A 17,627-nucleotide genomic window follows, 5' to 3' on the forward strand; every position below is an offset into this window, starting at 1 on the left:
GCCTCTACAGGCTCTAGAATGTTAATTTTTCATGTGTCCAATAGTCTGTGATGGTAGAATCTCGTCTTGGTGGCATGACTATGTCACCATATCAGAGTGAGTGAGTGAGTTCAGTTTTACGCTGCTTATAACAATATTCCAGCTATATCTCGGCGGAGGACACCAGAAATGGGCTTCACACATTGTACCCACGTGGGGAATCGAACCCGGATCTTCGGCATGACGAGCGAACTCTTTAACCACTAGGCTACCCCACCATATCAGAAGGAATGACACAGTGAGAAGTAAACCCTAGGAATTGTACCAAGGTCATTTGTGTTATTTTTAGTGGGTCTCTCTTCACACACTTTGAAATGAAACAATGCTTGAATACCCCCCAAAAACTTGTTTTTTCAGTGGCCAGTTTTGAAAATCAGACTCAAAGAAATCAAAAGGCTTATAAGACGTCGATACCTGCTCCGGCAGCTGGTAAGCTGATAAATGAAAAGTCTGGAGCAAGGATGACAAATAAACCTGTTTCTGATGAAGATGATCATATCCACAACAGCATTCTACTCAATTCTCATTCTTAATTCATCTCTAAATAAAATTAATATTTTCACATGAAATTCTGAAAAATTCTAAAGTATTTGTAAACCAAGCCATTAAGAAATTTGATCATTTAAATTAGTGGTGAAACAATTTAATGTATAAGATAGAGATTCATCACAGATCTGTTTTAGAAACAGGATCCTACAAGTGAATGTTGATACAGATTTCTATGTTGTCAGGGTTTGGAGATCTATTGCAGTGACAATGCACCTGTTACACATCTGTTTCTGTCCTTCAAGACAGAGGAGATACGGAACCAACTGTATGATCACATCCTACAACAAGGTAAGACCAACTTTCAATCACATCTTACAACATCAAATTGAGATGAGACAGCAACTCTGAGATGATCACATCAACCCTATGATCACATCCTACATCAAGGTGAGATGAGACAGCAAATCTATGATCACATCAACTCTTATGATCACATCCTACAACATCAAGGTGAGATGAGTCAGCAACTCTATGATCAGTCAGACATCAACTCTATGATCACATCCTACAACATCAAGGTGAGATGAGACAGCAACTCTATGATCACATCCTACAACATCAAGGTGAGATGAGTCAGCAACTCTATGATCACATCCTACAACATCAAGGTGAGATGAGACAGCAACTCTATGATCACATCAACCCTATGATCACATCCTACAACATCAAGGTGAGATGAGTCAGCAACTCATCAACTCTATGATCAGATCACATCAACCCTATGATCAACTCTAGGTGAGATCACATCAACTCTATGATCACATCCTACAACATCAAGGTGAGATGAGTCAGCAACTCTATGATCACATCAACCCTATGATCACATCCTACAACATCAAGGTGAGATGAGTCAGCAACTCTATGATCCTATGATCATCCTACAACATCAAGGTGAGATGAGACAGCAACTCTATGATCACATCCTACAACATCAAGGTGAGATGAGTCAGCAACTCTATGATCACATCAACCCTATGATCACATCCTACAACATCAAGGTGAGATGAGTCAGCAACTCTATGATCACATCAACCCTATGATCACATCCTACAACATCAAGGTGAGATGAGTCAGCAACTCCACATCAACCCTACGATCACATCCTACAACATCAAGGTGAGATGAGTCAGCAACTCTATGATCAGCAACCCTATGATCACATCCTACAACATCAAGGTGAGATGAGTCAGCAACTCTATGATCACATCCTACAACATCAAGGTGAGATGAGTCAGCAACTCTATGATCAACATCAATCAAGGTGAGATGAGTCAGCAACTCTATGATCACATCAACTACAACATCCTACAAACATCAAGGTGAGATCAGCAACTCTATGATCACATCAACTCTATCACATCCTACAACATCAAGGTGAGATGAGTCAGCAACTCTATGATCACATCAACAACCATCATGATCACATCCTCAAGCAACTCTATGATCACATCAACCCTATGATCACATCCTACAACATCAAGGTGAGATGAGTCAGCAACTCTATGATCACATCAACCCTATGATCACATCCTACAACATCAAGGTGAGATGAGACAGCAACTCTATGATCACATCAACCCTATGATCACATCCTACAACATCAAGGTGAGATGAGTCAGCAACTCTATGATCACATCCTACAACATCAAGGTGAGATGAGACAGCAACTCTATGATCACATCCTACAACATCAAGGTGAGATGAGTAGCATATGATCACATCAACAAGGTGATGATCACATCCTACAACATCAAGGTGAGATGAGACAGCAACTCTATGATCACATCCTCCTACAACATCAAGGTGAGATGAGTCAGCAACTCTATGATCACATCAACCCTATGATCACATCCTACAACATCAAGGTGAAGGTGAGATCAACCCTATGATCACATCCTACAACATCAAGGTGAGATGAGTCAGCAACTCTATGATCACATCCTACAACATCAAGGTGAGATGAGACAGCAACTCTATGATCACATCCTACAACATCAAGGTGAGATGAGTCAGCAACTCTATGATCACATCAACCCTATGATCACATCCTACAACATCAAGGTGAGATGAGTCAGCAACTCTATGATCACATCCTACAACATCAAGGTGAGATGAGTCAGCAACTCTATGATACATCAACTCTATGATCACATCCTACAACATCAAGGTGAGATGAGTCAGCAACTCTATGATCACATCCTACAACATCAAGGTGAGATGAGTCAGCAACTCTATGATCACATCCTACAACATCAAGGTGAGATGAGTCAGCAACTCTAAGATCACATCCCACATCAGCTCTAGGAGTCAGCAACTCATGATCACATCCTACAAACATGATCACATCCTACAACATCAAGGTGAGATGAGTCAGCAACTCCCTATGATCATCCTACAACATCAAGGTGAGATGAGTCAGCAACTCAATCAACCTATGATCACATCCTACAACATCAAGGTGAGATGAGCAACCAGCAACTCTATGATCACATCAACATGATCACATCCTACAACATCAAGGTGAGATGGAGATCACATCAATCAAATTCAGGTCTGCTCCTGTATGATCACATCCTACAGCATCAGAAGATGAGATGAGTCAGCAACTCTTACAATTACACTCTACAACATCAAAGTAAGATGAGACATCCGTTGTATGATCTCATCCTACAACAAGGTGAGATGAGTCAGAAACTCTATGATCACATTCCACATCAGCAAGGTTAGATGAGTCTCCAGCTCTGTGATCACATCCCACATCAGCAAGGTAACATCATTCTCCAATGTCTACGATCACATCTCACATCAGCAAGGTAACATTCTCCAATGTCTACGATCACATCATTCACATCAGGTAACATCATTCTCCAATGTCTAATCATCCCACATCATATCATAACATTATTCTCCAATGTCTATGATCACATCCCACATCAGCAAGGTAACATCATTCTCCAATGTCACATCAGCAAGGTCATCATCACATCCCACATCAGCAAGGTAACATCATTCTCCATCCCATGTAACTCACGATCATTCTCCAATCTAAGATCACATCCCACATCAGCAAGGTAACATCATTCTCCAATGTCTACTCATCCCATCACATCCTCACATCATCCCACATCAGCAAGGTAACATCATTCTCCAATGTCTACATCAGATCACATCCCACATCAGCAAGGTAACATCATTCTCCAATGTCTACGATCACATCCCACATCAGCAAGGTAACATCATTCTCCAATGTCTAAGATCACATCCCACATCAGCAAGGTAACATCATTCTCCAATGTCTAAGATCACATCCCACATCAGCAAGGTAACATCATTCTCCAATGTCTGTGATCACATCCCACATCAGCAAGGTAACATCATTCTCCAATGTCTCTCCCCGCCACGATCACATCCCACATCAGCAAGGTAACATCATTCTCCAATGTCTAAGATCACATCCCACATCAGCAAGGTAACATCATTCTCCAATGTCTAAGATCACATCCCACATCAGCAAGGTAACATCATTCTCCAATGTCTATGATCACATCCCACATCAGCAAGGTAACATCATTCTCCAATGTCTAAGATCACATCCCACATCAGCAAGGTAACATCACTCTCCAATGTCTAAGATCACATCCCACATCAGCAAGGTAACATCATTCTCCAATGTCTGTGATCACATCCCACATCAGCAAGGTAACATTCTCCAATGTCTATGATCTACATTTCTTGTGCTTTAAGTTGACAGTTTATATATATCCGAGATACAGCTCAACTCTCTGCTTATCCCAAGTGACCGTTGCTGTGTTTCAGACGCCATTGGACTGAAGTGTTTCAGACGTCCAGCTGGAAGAAGTGGGCCAAGAAGACATGACCCTGAGGTGGCAGAGTGGCTACATCTCTAATTACGAGTACCTCCTCTACCTAAACAGGTTGGACCCCATTGAGATTGTGGTTTGAAATGGTCCCCAACAACTTATGCTGGCTTGGGCCCAATTGAGATTTTTGTTTTGAAATGGTCCCCAACAACTTATGCTGGCCTGCACCCCCTTGAGATTTTTGAGATTTTGGCTTGTTTTTGAAATGGTCCCCAACAACCTATGCTGGCTTGGGACCCCATTGAGATTTTTGTTTTGAAATGGTCCCCAACAACCTATGCTGGCTTGGGCCCAATTGAGATTTTTGTTTTGAAATGGTCCCCAACAACCTATGCTGGCTTGGGCCCCATTGAGATTTTTGTTTTGAAATGGTCCCCAACAACCTATGCTGGCTTGGACCCCATTGAGATTTTTGTTTTGAAATGGTCCCCAACAACCTATGCTGGCTTGGGCCCAATTGAGATTTTTATGCTGGCTTGAAATGGTCCCCAACAACTTATGCTGGCTTGGGCCCCATTGAGATTTTTTTGTTTTGAAATGGTCCCCAACAACCAACCTATGCTGGCTTGGGCCCCATTGAGATTTTTTGTTTGAAATGGTCCCCAACAACCTATGCTGGCTTTTGGAAATGGGTCCCAACAACCCTCTTGGAAATGGTCCCCAACAACCTATGCTGCAGGCCCATTGAGTCCCCAACAACCTATGCTGGCTTGGGATTTTTGTTTAGAAATGGTCCCCATTGAGATTTTTTTGTTTTGAAATGGTCCCCAACAACCTATGCTGGCTTGGGCCCCATTGAGATTTTTGTTTTGAAATGGTCCCCAACAACCTATGCTGGCTTGGGCCCAATTGAGATTTTTATTGTTTTGAAATGGTCCCCAACAACCTATGCTGGCTTGGACCCCAAGATTTTTGTTTTGAAATGGTCCCCAACAACCTATGCTGGCTTGGGCCCAATTGAGATTTTTGTTTTGAAATGGTCCCCAACAACCTATGCTGGCTTGGGCCCAATTGAGATTTTTGTTTTGAAATGGTCCCCAACAACCTATGCTGGCTTGGACCCCCATTGAGATTTTTGTTTTGAAATGGTCCCCAACAACCCAAGGCTTGGACCCAATTATGAGATTTTGTTTTGAAATGGTCCCCAACAACCTATGCTGGCTTGGGCCCCATTGAGATTTTGTTTTGAAATGGTCCCCAACAACCTATGCTATGCTGGCTTGGGGTCCCAACCTATGAGATTTTTGTTTTGAAATGGTCCCCAACAACCTATGCTGGCTTGGGCCCCATTTGGAGATTTTTGTTTTGAAATGGTCCCCAACAACCTATGCTGGCTTGGACCCCATTGAGATTTTTGTTTTGAAATGGTCCCCAACAACCTATGCTGGCTTGGACCCCATTGAGATTTTTGTTTTGAAATGGTCCCCAACAACCTATGCTGGCTTTGAGATTTTTGTTTTGAAATGGTCCCAACAACCTGAGATTTTTGTTTTGAAATGGTCCCCAACAACCTATGCTGGCTTGGACCCCATTGAGATTTTTTGCTTGGTTGTCCCCAAGAACCTATGTCTTTGTGGATCAAGTTGTCAGAACCTATGCTCTTGGGTGCTATGGTTATCATGGATTGCACCAAACTCTCATTGATCATTGTAAATGATATTGATCACTGTATTGTCTGGTCCAGGCTTAATCATTTAAAGGTGCTTTCATGTAGCTGTAACACAAACCTTCCTCACTAAATGTTCAAATATTAGGCTAGGCTAGTTTATGCACCTGTCTTGTTTGTAGTTGAAGAAGTTAATAAGGAGAACAAAATATGAATGATGGTTATAAGAGCTGAGGTATCTTGTTATTTTGGGGTGTGTGGTGGTGTTATGCTTATGTTAATGATTAACTGTTTTCAAGATAATGAAAATTCTCTGTGAAGTAGAAAATATGATAATCAAAATTGGAGTGGCATAACTGAGTGACTAAATGCTTAATATTTAAGGGTTGAGAGGAATGGGATTGGAGATTAGTATTTTTTAGACATTTTTTTAGTCATTGCTTTTTTGGAAAAGAGGAGGTGAGAAATTGATTTTTTTAACCAAAATAAACTTTTATTCTGATGTCCCATGTGGCTAGGGAAGGGTTTTATTTTTGTTGTTGCAAGAGCTGAGGCATATCAGTTTATTTTCCAGAATTTTCTAGAACAAACAATCTCAGGCTTTAAGAATTGTCAGCCCCTAAGGTGATACAAGGCTTTGAAATGCTGATGTGTCATATTGGTGTGTTTCAGTTTGGCGGATCGCAGTTTCAATGACTTGACGCAGTACCCAGTAATGCCATGGGTGATATCTGATTTCACCAGCGATCATTTAGGTAGGTCCGCAGCTCCGACTGGCTTTCATATCTGAATTTTGAAACTGATTTGTAGTTAGATGTAGTTTCTTGCTGTTTGGATGTCACCTTCTCTCATTGCCTCAACAGACTTGCAAGATGAGAAAGTTTACCGTGATCTGAAGAAGCCAATCGGAGCCTTGAACCAGGAGAGACTGGATAGGATCAAGGTGAGTTGGGGAATAGGACCAGGGTGATTTGAGGAATAGGATATGGGTGAGTTGATGAATGGGATATGGGTGAGTTGATGAATGGGATATGGGTGAGTTGAGGAATAGGATATGCTTAAGTTGAGGAATAGGGTATGGGTGAGTTGTGGAATGGGATATGGGTGAGTTGAGGAATAGGATATGGGTGAATTGAGGAATGGGGTATGGGTGAGTTGAGGAATGGGATATGGGTGAGTAGAGGAATGTCGATATGGGTGAGCTGAGGAATAGAATATGGGTGAGTTGAGGAATAGGATATGGGTAGATTGAGGAATGGGATATGGGTGAGTTGAGGAATGGGATATGGGTGAGTTGAGGAATGGGATATGGGTGAGCTGAGGAATAGGATATGGGTGAGTTGAGGAATGGGATATGGGTGAGTAGAGGAATGTCGATATGTGTGAGCTGAGGAATGGGTTATGGGTGAGTTGAGGAATGGAATATGGGTGAGTTGAGGAATGGGATATGGGTGAGTTAAGGAATGGGACATGGGTGAGCTGAGGATAGAAAGAAGATAGGATCAAGGTGAGTAAAGGAATATATAAGGGTGAGTTGAGGGATAAGGTAAGGGGTAGAAGGAGGATAGACAAGGGTGAATTGAGGGATAAGGGTGAATTGTGAAGTGTGAGATAAAGAGAGGCTGAGTTGGGAGTTAGAAAGAAGGTGATCTGTGGTATAGGATCAAGGTGAGAACTAGGATAGATAAGGGTGAGGTTTGGGGTATAGGATCAAGGTGAGAAGGAGGATAGATAAGGGTGAGGTTTGGGGTAAGATATGGGTGAGTTGGGGGATAGGATAAGGGTGAGTTACGGGATGGGATATGGGTGAGTTGGGGATAGGATAAGGGTGAGTTACGGGATGGGATATGGGTGAGTTGGGGGATAGGATAATTGTGAGATGGGGAGAAGATAAGGGTGACTTTTGGGGTAAGATATGGGTGAGTTGGGGGATAGGATTAAGGTGAGTAGAGGATACGACAAAGTGAGCTGGGAGGATAGAAAATGGATGAGTTGGGGAAAAAGGATCAAGATCAGTGAGATTACTAAGATGAGGGATGACATACATGCTCATGAGACTTACTGAAAATAATCTAAAGGTAATGTTGATAAATGTTTTAAATATGCTATCCTGTGGTGCTTCTGTGAGCAGATTATCATGATATGTTCCAGGAGCGGTTCGTCGACATGCCGGAACCGAGGTTCATGTACGGCTCCCACTACTCCACTCCAGGCTATGTGCTGTTCTTCCTTGCTAGAATATGTAAGTGTTTCACTTTATTGTTTGATCAGCATTCTAGAGGTTGATGTGTAAATACTGAAGCATACAATTTTAGGATTGTGAGAATTGAAGCATATGATTTTATATCAACTCTGCAATAAACAAGAAGTTGTTATCTTGTCTCTGTGATATAGTGAATAGAACGTCAGTCTGGATGGCAAATCAGTGGTTAGATCCTTGACAATGTCGTACCAAGATGTTGAAAGATGGCAGAATGCATTTCCTTTTGGTACATTTGTTCTGAATGTCTATAACTAATAAAACACTTTGGACTGATGGCAGAGTTTTCACCACTCTCCCTCATACTGCTCCCTGATTAGAACCCGTGACGGTCCGGGTTAGAATTGGTCTTCAGTTTTTCAAGCTCTCTTAGAGCTAAGATAGTCGCAAGTTAATGTTAGGGGTATGGCACTTACGCCTATCTTAGCTTAAAGAGAGCTTCAAAAATCTAGGTTAAATTGGTTCAGCATCCCATGCTTGTCATGAGATGCGACTAACTGGATCAGGTGGTCAGGCTCGCTGACTTGGTTGACACATGTCATCGTAACCCAATTGCGTCAATCGATGTTCATGCTGTTGATAACAGGGTTGTCTGGTCCAGACTTGATTATTTACAGACCGCCACGATTTTGCTGGAATATTGCTGAGTCGGCGTTAAACAACAAACAAACAAAGCCTGATCAGAACAGTAACCCATGCTTGGTGACATCATGAATCAGATGGTCCAGATACGATTTTATCGTCTGCTGTTAGAAAACTAGAATATTGCTGCCTGGAATGGTCTCAAACTAGAATATTGCAGTGTGTGACATATTTACAACTAACACACTACCCACTGGTCATCAACTACATGATCAAAATGTTAAACTGAAAATCAAAACATATTGTTCATTGACTCAACTTGAAAGGAGGGACCTGGTAATGTCAATGCTTGTCATGTGATCTTCAGTATGGTTGTCATGGTAACTTCAGAGGTTCTTCTCATGCCAGGTCCCGAGTATGTGCTCTGTCTGCAGAACGGAAAGTTTGACCATCCTGACAGAATGTTCAACTGGTGAGACTCTCATATTGTCTGTGTTGCCACATAATATCAGATTGTTTCTGCTTTAAAGTTACTATGCTAACTTAACTTGTCACCAAAACTACTGTTATGATCCAACTTATCTGTGGACCTGTGAAGATCCGGGGTAGAATAGGTCTTCAGCAACCCATGCTTGCCACAAAAGGTGACTATGCTTGTCGTAAGAGGCGACTAACGGGATCGGGTGGTCAGGCTCGCTGACTTGGTTGACAAATGTCATTAGTTCCCAATTGCAGATCGATGCTCATGCTGTTGATCACTGGATTGTCTGGTCCAGACTCGATTATTTACAGACCGCCGCCATATAGCTGGAATACTGCTGAGTGCGGCGTAAAACTAAACTCACTCACTCACTCAACTTATCTGTGATCTTCCTTTTGTCAATGTCATGCACATAGTTTGAGTTACATGTGTCATGGGGTGTGTATATTTTGAACGTCAGTAGATAAACATTACAAAGTTTGAGGGTCGTTCTGTCAGCCATAAAATCCTGTAACCAGTTTTTCACACATTGCAGGGCTTGATTTAGCAATAAAACATGCACCAATGCAACTATTACAACATCAATCTTCTGAACACACTCAATCCCCCCAAGCTTTTTTACATGCTGCATTAGTTATCCCCCAGACCGCCTCCATGGTGTAGTGGTTAGAGCGTCCGCCGGGAGTGCGGAAGGTCGCTGGTTAGATCCCCGACCGCGTCATACCAAGAGACGTTAAAATATGGTACTTGTTGGTCCCTACCTGGCGCTCGGCATTAATGGGTACAACAAGGACTGGTCGGCTCGGAGTCAGTATAATATGTCTGAGTGGGGTAATCATGCTTCACTGCGGCATGGTATCTCGGTGGGCTAGCACTACAAAACCAGCTCGGTGGGCTAGTACAAGCATCCGCACATACACATACACACGCATGCACGTCGTCATATGAGCGAAATATTCTCAAGCACGACGTTAAACCCAATTCCACCACCACCACCAGTTATCCCCCATAGTAATTTGTCTCTCTTCTTAGGGATTGATGTCATTAAAATGTGGGTACTTCAAGATTCTGTAGATTCTCAAGATATTTATTGTACCAGGGAGCAGTAGCAGTCTGGTAGTAACATGCAATATTGTAATTGTTGATCATTTTGTGGCAGTTTCTGTTTTTACCCATAGCTTACCATACCTCCAGATAGAATACATGCACAATATATCACTATTATGCCATTAATATATACATGAAAAGATGAATAAACCTAGTAGTATAATGACCTTGAGCGTGATAACCCAAGGTGACAGTTACTGATTGAAGTCATCGCATATACATGTATTCTTCTGCATTGAAGTCATCGCATATACATGTATTCTTCTGCATTGAAGTCATCATGTATATACATGTATTCTTCTGCATTGAAGTCATCGATGCATATACATGTATTCTTCTGCATTGAAGTCATCGCATATACATGTATTCTTCTGCATTGAAGTCATTCTTCTGCATTGAAGTCATATACATGTATTCTTCTGCATTGAAGTCATCGCATATACATGTATTCTTCTGCATTGAAGTCATCATGTATAACATGTTCTGGAAGTCATCGCATATACATGTATTCTTCTATTGAAGTCATCGTATTTACTGTATTCTTCTGCATTGAAGTCTTGTATTCTTCTGATTGAAGTCATCGCATAACATGTATTCTTCTGCATTGAAGTCAAGAAGGATGTTTGGCTTCTGTTCATTGTTATTTAGACATGTACATTACATGTATTCTTCTTTGAAGCAATGAGCTTGGGAGATTTCTGTAACTCTTGCCACATCCAAGAAGGATGTTTGATCAGAATCATGTATGTTAAAGGTTCACTAATTTAGTTAAAATCACTGAATGGAATAACTGCTAGATAGTAAGAATAAATTGATTTCCAAAAGACAACTATCAATGCCTATTAGAGAAGATAATGTGTTTTGATACTTAAACCAACAATTATCTGCAGCCGTGACACATAAAACTTTTAGTCTCACCCTCTATAGGTCTTCTGCCTTGTCACTAAGTGCATATGTTCTGAACAGCCTCCAAGACACCTGGAACAACTGCCTCCTGGGAGCTGCCGACTTCAAAGAGTTGATACCTGAATTCTATGATGGCGCCACAGACTTCTTTGTACATAAAGGGGTGAGTTATCTCCACGTTGTGTCAAGGAGCTGATACCCAAGTTCTGTAACAACTCAACTGACTTCTTTGCTGCTATAATAGTGAGTTGTCTCCACTTGGCTTCAAGGAGCTGATACCCAAGTTCTGTAACAACTCAACTGACTTCCTTGCTGCTATAATAGTGAGTTGTCTCCACTTGGCTTCAAGGAGCTGATACCCAAGTTCTGTAACAACTCAACTGACTTCTTTGCTGCTATAATAGTGAGTTGTCTCCACTTGGCTTCAAGGAGCTGATATCCAAGTTCTAAATTGGTTCCACACACTTGATTGTTGATGGGAGTGTGAGTTCGTCTCTGGTATGGACTTAGTATTGCCACTTCAGCTGTAGTGTATTGAAGTAACTAGAGTTGTAGAGTAGTTTAGTCTTTCAAGACCTGGACTCTGGGGATGCGTGACTTTGTCGAGTGTTCATATTGGAAGTGTTCAGGTTTTAATATTGGTCACAAGATGTTCAAGGAATTGTTATCCCCTCGACATGTAATGCAGGGGAAGTGGGGGTTGGGGGGAATTGGGGTTGGGGGTATAGTCAATGCCTCGTCCATCTGTCCATAATCATTTTGTTTCTGGAGCATAACTAAAAAAACGTTCAATATTTTTAAAAAAAATTGGTATAAATATCAAACAGAACCTAAAGTGTGCCTTTTGCTATTTGCAGATATTTGGCTTTTTAATTTTTCTTGGTTTCCATGGAAACAATTTGGACTTATTCTCAGAAGGGAGGGCTGGGCTTTGTTTCCAGAGCACAATTTGAAAACCTTTCAATATCTTTCAACAAAATTTGGCAGATCTTGAAGTGGTGCTTTTGCTATTTGCAGATTTTTTCGCATTTTTGTTTGTCATGATTTCCATGGAAACGATTTGGACTAAGTAAAAAAAATCAAGTTGGACTTTAAGTAACTGTCAGATGATTTGTCCTTTCAAATTTGTGGGGGCCGGGGGGGATTTGTCATCATTTGATGACTCTTGTTCTTTTTCAGATCATTAACTTCGGCATCAAACAAGACAGTCGCCCCGTTGCTGATGTTGAGCTGCCTCCCTGGGCATCCTGTGAGTTGGAGCTGTGTTGTGTAGAAAAGATAAAAAAAATAGATCTAGTCTTATTGCACACTCACACTGCATAGATCTTTGAATAGAAATAAATCCTAGCAACATATACGGCTAACGCTGTCAGTATGTGATAACATACGCTGAACCAAATTACCCAGCCAGACCAACCATTCCATTTGGTCGTCTCTATCTTTGTCTTCTTCTTCCTAATTATTTATGGGGCGGTGGGGTAGCCTAATGGCTGCAGTGTACACTGGTCATGCTTTAGGCTGGGGTTCGATTACCCATGTGGGTACAATGTGTGAAGCCCATTTCTGGTGTCCCCTGTCGTGATATTGCTGGAATATTGCTAAAAGCGGCTTAAAACCTACAACCATATCTCCTCCTCCACTCCACCCACTCACTCACTCACTCACTCACTCACTCACTCACTCACTCACTCCTCCCACCCACTCCACTCCACTCACTCACTCACTCACTCACTCACTCACTCATTCAGGTTGGCTGGCAGCCACGTTGATTGGGTGGTCAGACACTGACATATTAGTTGGTGGTGTATCGTACCTTGATGACATGGATCATTGCCCTTAATATCAATCACTGGATTTCCTGGTCCAGTTGCCATCATATTTCCACAATATTACTTGACATTGAAACAACACTCTCTTGGAAGTCAGCCATAGGGTAGTGTTAGCTTGCAGATGTCATATGATGTTTCTGGAATATTACTAAAAGTGGCGTGAAACATAACTCACTCAATCATGTGTTGTGTGTAGTGTTGTGTGTCGCGTGATGTTTCTGGAATATTACTAAAGTGGCATGAATATTACTAAAGTGGTAGTGAAAACATAACTCACTCAATCATGTGTTGTGTGGCGTGATGATGTGGAATATTACTAAAGTGAAACATAAACCTCACTCAATCATGTGTTGTGTGGCCGTGATGTTGCTGGAATATTACTAAAAGTGGCGTGAAACATAACTCACTCAATCATGTGTTGTGTGGCCGTGATGTTTCTGGAATATTACTAAAGTGGCGTGAAACATAACTCACTCAATCATGTGTGTGGCCATGTGTAGCGTGAAACATAACCTCACTCAATCATGTGTTGTGTGGCGTGATGTTGCTGGAATATTACTAAAAGTGGCGTGAAACATACCTCACTCAATCATGTGTTGTGTGGCCGTGATGTTGCTGGAATATTACTAAAAGTGGCGTGAAACATAACTCACTCAATCATGTGTTGTGTGGCCATGATGTTGCTGGAATATTACTAAAAGTGGCGTGAAACATACCTCACTCAATCATGTGTTGTGTGGCCATGATGTTGCTGGAATATTACTAAAAGTGGCGTGAAACATAACTCACTCAATCATGTGTTGTGTGGCGTGATGTTGCTGGAATATTACTAAAAGTGGCGTGAAACATAACTCACTCAATCATGTGTTATTATTGAAACATACCTCACTCAATCATGTGTTGTGTGGACCATGATGTTGCTGGAATATTACTAAAAGTGGCGTGAAACATAACTCACTCAATCATGTGTTGTGTGGCCATGATGTTGCTGGAATATTACTAAAAGTGAAACATACCTCACTCAATCATGTGTTTATTGTGGACGTGAAACATAACTCACTCAATCATGATGTTGTGTGGCTGTGATGTTGCTGGAATATTACTAAAAGTGGCATGAAACATAACTCACTCAATCATGTGTTGTGTGGGTGTGATGTTGCTGGAATATTACTAAAAGTGGCGTGAAACATACCTCACTCAATCATGTGTTGTGTGGCTGTGATGTTTCTGGAATATTACTAACAGTGGCATGAAACATAACTCACTCAATCATGTGTTGTGTGGGTGTGATGTTGCTGGAATATTACTAAAAGTGGCGTGAAACATACCTCACTCAATCATGTGTTGTGTGGCTGTGATGTTTCTGGAATATTACTAACAGTGGCGTGAAACATAACTCACTCAATCATGTGTTGTGTGGGTGTGATGTTGCTGGAATATTACTAAAAGTGGCGTGAAACATACCTCACTCAATCATGTGTTGTGTGGCTGTGATGTTGCTGGAATATTACTAAAAGTGGCGTGAAACATACCTCTCTCAATCATGTGTTATGTGGCCAAGATGTTGCTGGAATATTACTAAAAGTGGCGTGAAACATACCTCACTCAATCATGTGTTGTGTGGCTGTGATGTTTCTGGAATATTACTAAAAGTGGCGTGAAACATAACTCACTCAATCATGTGTTGTGTGGCCGTGATGTTGCTGGAATATTACTAAAAGTGGCGTGAAACATAACTCACTCAATCATGTGTTGTGTGGCCATGATGTTGCTGGAATATTACTAAAAGTGGCGTGAAACATACCTCACTCAATCATGTGTTGTGTGCCACATTGGCCAATAGGTTGCAGTGATTACCCTCAGACCATTATGTTCATGCCTAGAGTCCTAACTTATCCCTATTATGAATAGACAGACCCTGGTAAAGCCTTGATCTCATCACATGTTTGTGTACAATACACATGTCTAAAGTTGGGATGTCTACACAGGTCCAACAGATTTTGTCCACAAGCTTCAGGATGCTTTAGAGTCGGAATATGTGTCCTCCAACATCCATCACTGGATTGACCTCATCTTCGGCTACCAGCAGCGGGGCGAGGAGGCGGAGAATGCTGACAACTGTAAGTTTCAGAACTCCGGAGAAATCAGTCATGTTGATGGCGATCATGTCTAATTGTTGTTGGATTCGTTCAGTGCTACATTTTAAGATACTTATTGTATTTTTGGTAGACTTAGTTGCCTGTGTTTTGTTGGTTTCTCATGTTGTCTATTGTTTCCAGTGTTCTACTACCTGACATATGAGGGAGCCATTGACTTGGACAGGTAAGGCAGTGAGTGTGTGAAGGGGAGATGGGGGGGGATGTAGGGGACAAAGAGTGGGAACTTGGAAAGTGTGAGAAAATATGGAGAAAGACTGTGACAGGGGAGAAAGACTGTGAAAGGGGAGAAAGAGTGTTGGAAGTAGGGGAGAGAAAGATCAAATTACTGAAAGAGACAAATAGAGGGAACTGTTGGAAAATGGTGGAAGAAAGGAGGGAAATGGAGAGTAGGAGGATTGGAGAGAAAGCAGAAGTTAGGGAAAGAGACAAAAAGGGAGGACAGGGAGAGAGAGTGGGAAAGTGAGGAGAAACTGTGGTCAGGGAGGAGGGAGGGTGGAAATAGATAGTAGGTGGGATGGGAGGGGAGACAGGGTGGTGTGTGGGAAGATGACAGGGAAGTGGGAATGGTGTGTGGGAAGATGACAGGGAAGTGGGAATGTTAGGAGGGAGGATGGGAGAGAGAGTTGGAAGGTGATTTCTTCCTCGGAAGTGGTCGAAGTGACAATAATTTTGTAAGTAGTGTTGTGCATGTCAAACAAAATCCTATTGGCCATCAATCAAATACATATTTTACTACCAGTAGAAAGTAGTTTTGATTTTATAACTCAGTGAATACAAACCTAAACAGCATTTATTCTCAGACTGGCGTGTGTTCTCGACAGGGCGCCGCCATTTTTAAAAATCGTGACGTCGTGGGCTAAAGTCTGTTAAAGAATGAATGAGATTACGGTTTGTTTTCATCAAGTTAGAAAATCAAAACTTCTTTCTACTCGTAATTGTATCATTACCAAAAGGATTTTGCATGACACAACTTGTAACATAACCATTTCTTCCACGGAAGCAAGGTGGGGGTCAAAGTGACAATACTGCGCGATAAATTTCTTGCTAGATTCACGTGGTTAACATCCACTCACCAGTATGTAGATACTAGTCAATGTACGTCTTTATATTTGGTCTTATAATCCTACCGGTAATTAGTTTATTATCATATTTGTATGCATTTTGAAACTTAATAAAAAAGCAGACGATCTGCTGATACTTATAGTGAATTTATAACAGGACTGTAATATCTAGACATTTTATAGTTTCCCAATGCGAATCATAATTCGCACAGACACCCTAGTGTATGTTGTCTTTTTCATTACACTTCACGGCGAAAACAATGATTCTGTTGAATGCTACGACAACTGAATAAAAACAAAATGCAAATAAAATTAAGACAGATTAAAGTTATAGGAACAATGTCAGGCTATCACCTTGTTCGAGGAATGTATCCATCAATATCCACATATGCCATTCATCTGCATCTGTTCCAAGTGATGTGTCTTTTAACAGTCTAATATGCGAAAACGTGATATATCGTTTCAGGTTTTTCACATTGGTGTATAGTCTCATTGGTCACCCAAGATAGCACACATGGCAACTAATTGCATAATGTCTGCCATTCTTTAAAAAAAAAGTAATTTAGTTAGCCAAAAATGAGCAATCAATCAATGTATTGGTGGTTAATCCTTTGAAAGAAGGACATTGTTTTTACACAGACACTTTACGACAGAGTGTATTCAGTATAAATTAGTAAATCTACATACATAAACACTACCTTTCGACAAATCCGCTGTGCAAGATAAAAGTAATTAATCAATTAGCGTGTTATTGGTTAATCCTTTGATCGATGTTTGTTTTTGTAACTTGGGTGATAATTCTTCTCGCTGCACTTCCATGCGCATATTACATAACATGTAATACATTTTCCACATCAGACCTTTATTTATTACTCCAGACACAAGAAATGCCAAATGGGAACCTTTGTCGGGTAATCTAAGCGGTGTTACCACTAATTATACCTGTTATAAATTCATTAACTGACTACAAGTGATGATGACAAATAACATGTGTAGGTTTATACCACCTAACACAGGTTACAACAAGGGAGTATTAATTGCTGTATTGCATGTGAAAACTTATGGCCCGACACTGTTTTGAGAATATGAACAGAACTTCATTGTTGCATAAGAAATACATATAAGCATTTGCTGTGTGCTAAAACTGCATGTACCTATTTACCTAAG

At 41.1% G+C, this 17,627-nt stretch overlaps 1 protein-coding gene across 1 annotated transcript in view; it reads left to right on the plus strand.

Annotated features, from left to right (window-relative positions):
• The window catches only part of LOC124290151 (protein FAN-like), a 41,273-nt gene that overhangs the window by 9,749 nt on the left and 13,897 nt on the right, over nt 1-17,627 (plus strand). Inside the window, exons 6-16 of the mRNA XM_046726844.1 lie at nt 397-468; nt 771-876; nt 4,430-4,523; nt 6,748-6,830; nt 6,939-7,018; nt 8,227-8,317; nt 9,326-9,389; nt 11,472-11,574; nt 12,591-12,660; nt 15,229-15,360; nt 15,520-15,562. Of these exons, the coding sequence (XP_046582800.1) occupies nt 397-468; nt 771-876; nt 4,430-4,523; nt 6,748-6,830; nt 6,939-7,018; nt 8,227-8,317; nt 9,326-9,389; nt 11,472-11,574; nt 12,591-12,660; nt 15,229-15,360; nt 15,520-15,562 (938 nt within the window). The remainder of the gene's footprint in view (nt 1-396; nt 469-770; nt 877-4,429; nt 4,524-6,747; nt 6,831-6,938; nt 7,019-8,226; nt 8,318-9,325; nt 9,390-11,471; nt 11,575-12,590; nt 12,661-15,228; nt 15,361-15,519; nt 15,563-17,627) is intronic.

This window comes from Haliotis rubra, unplaced genomic scaffold, assembly GCF_003918875.1.
Source record: "Haliotis rubra isolate DU_JTF1 unplaced genomic scaffold, ASM391887v1 Scf459, whole genome shotgun sequence".
NCBI lineage: Eukaryota > Metazoa > Mollusca > Gastropoda > Lepetellida > Haliotidae > Haliotis > Haliotis rubra.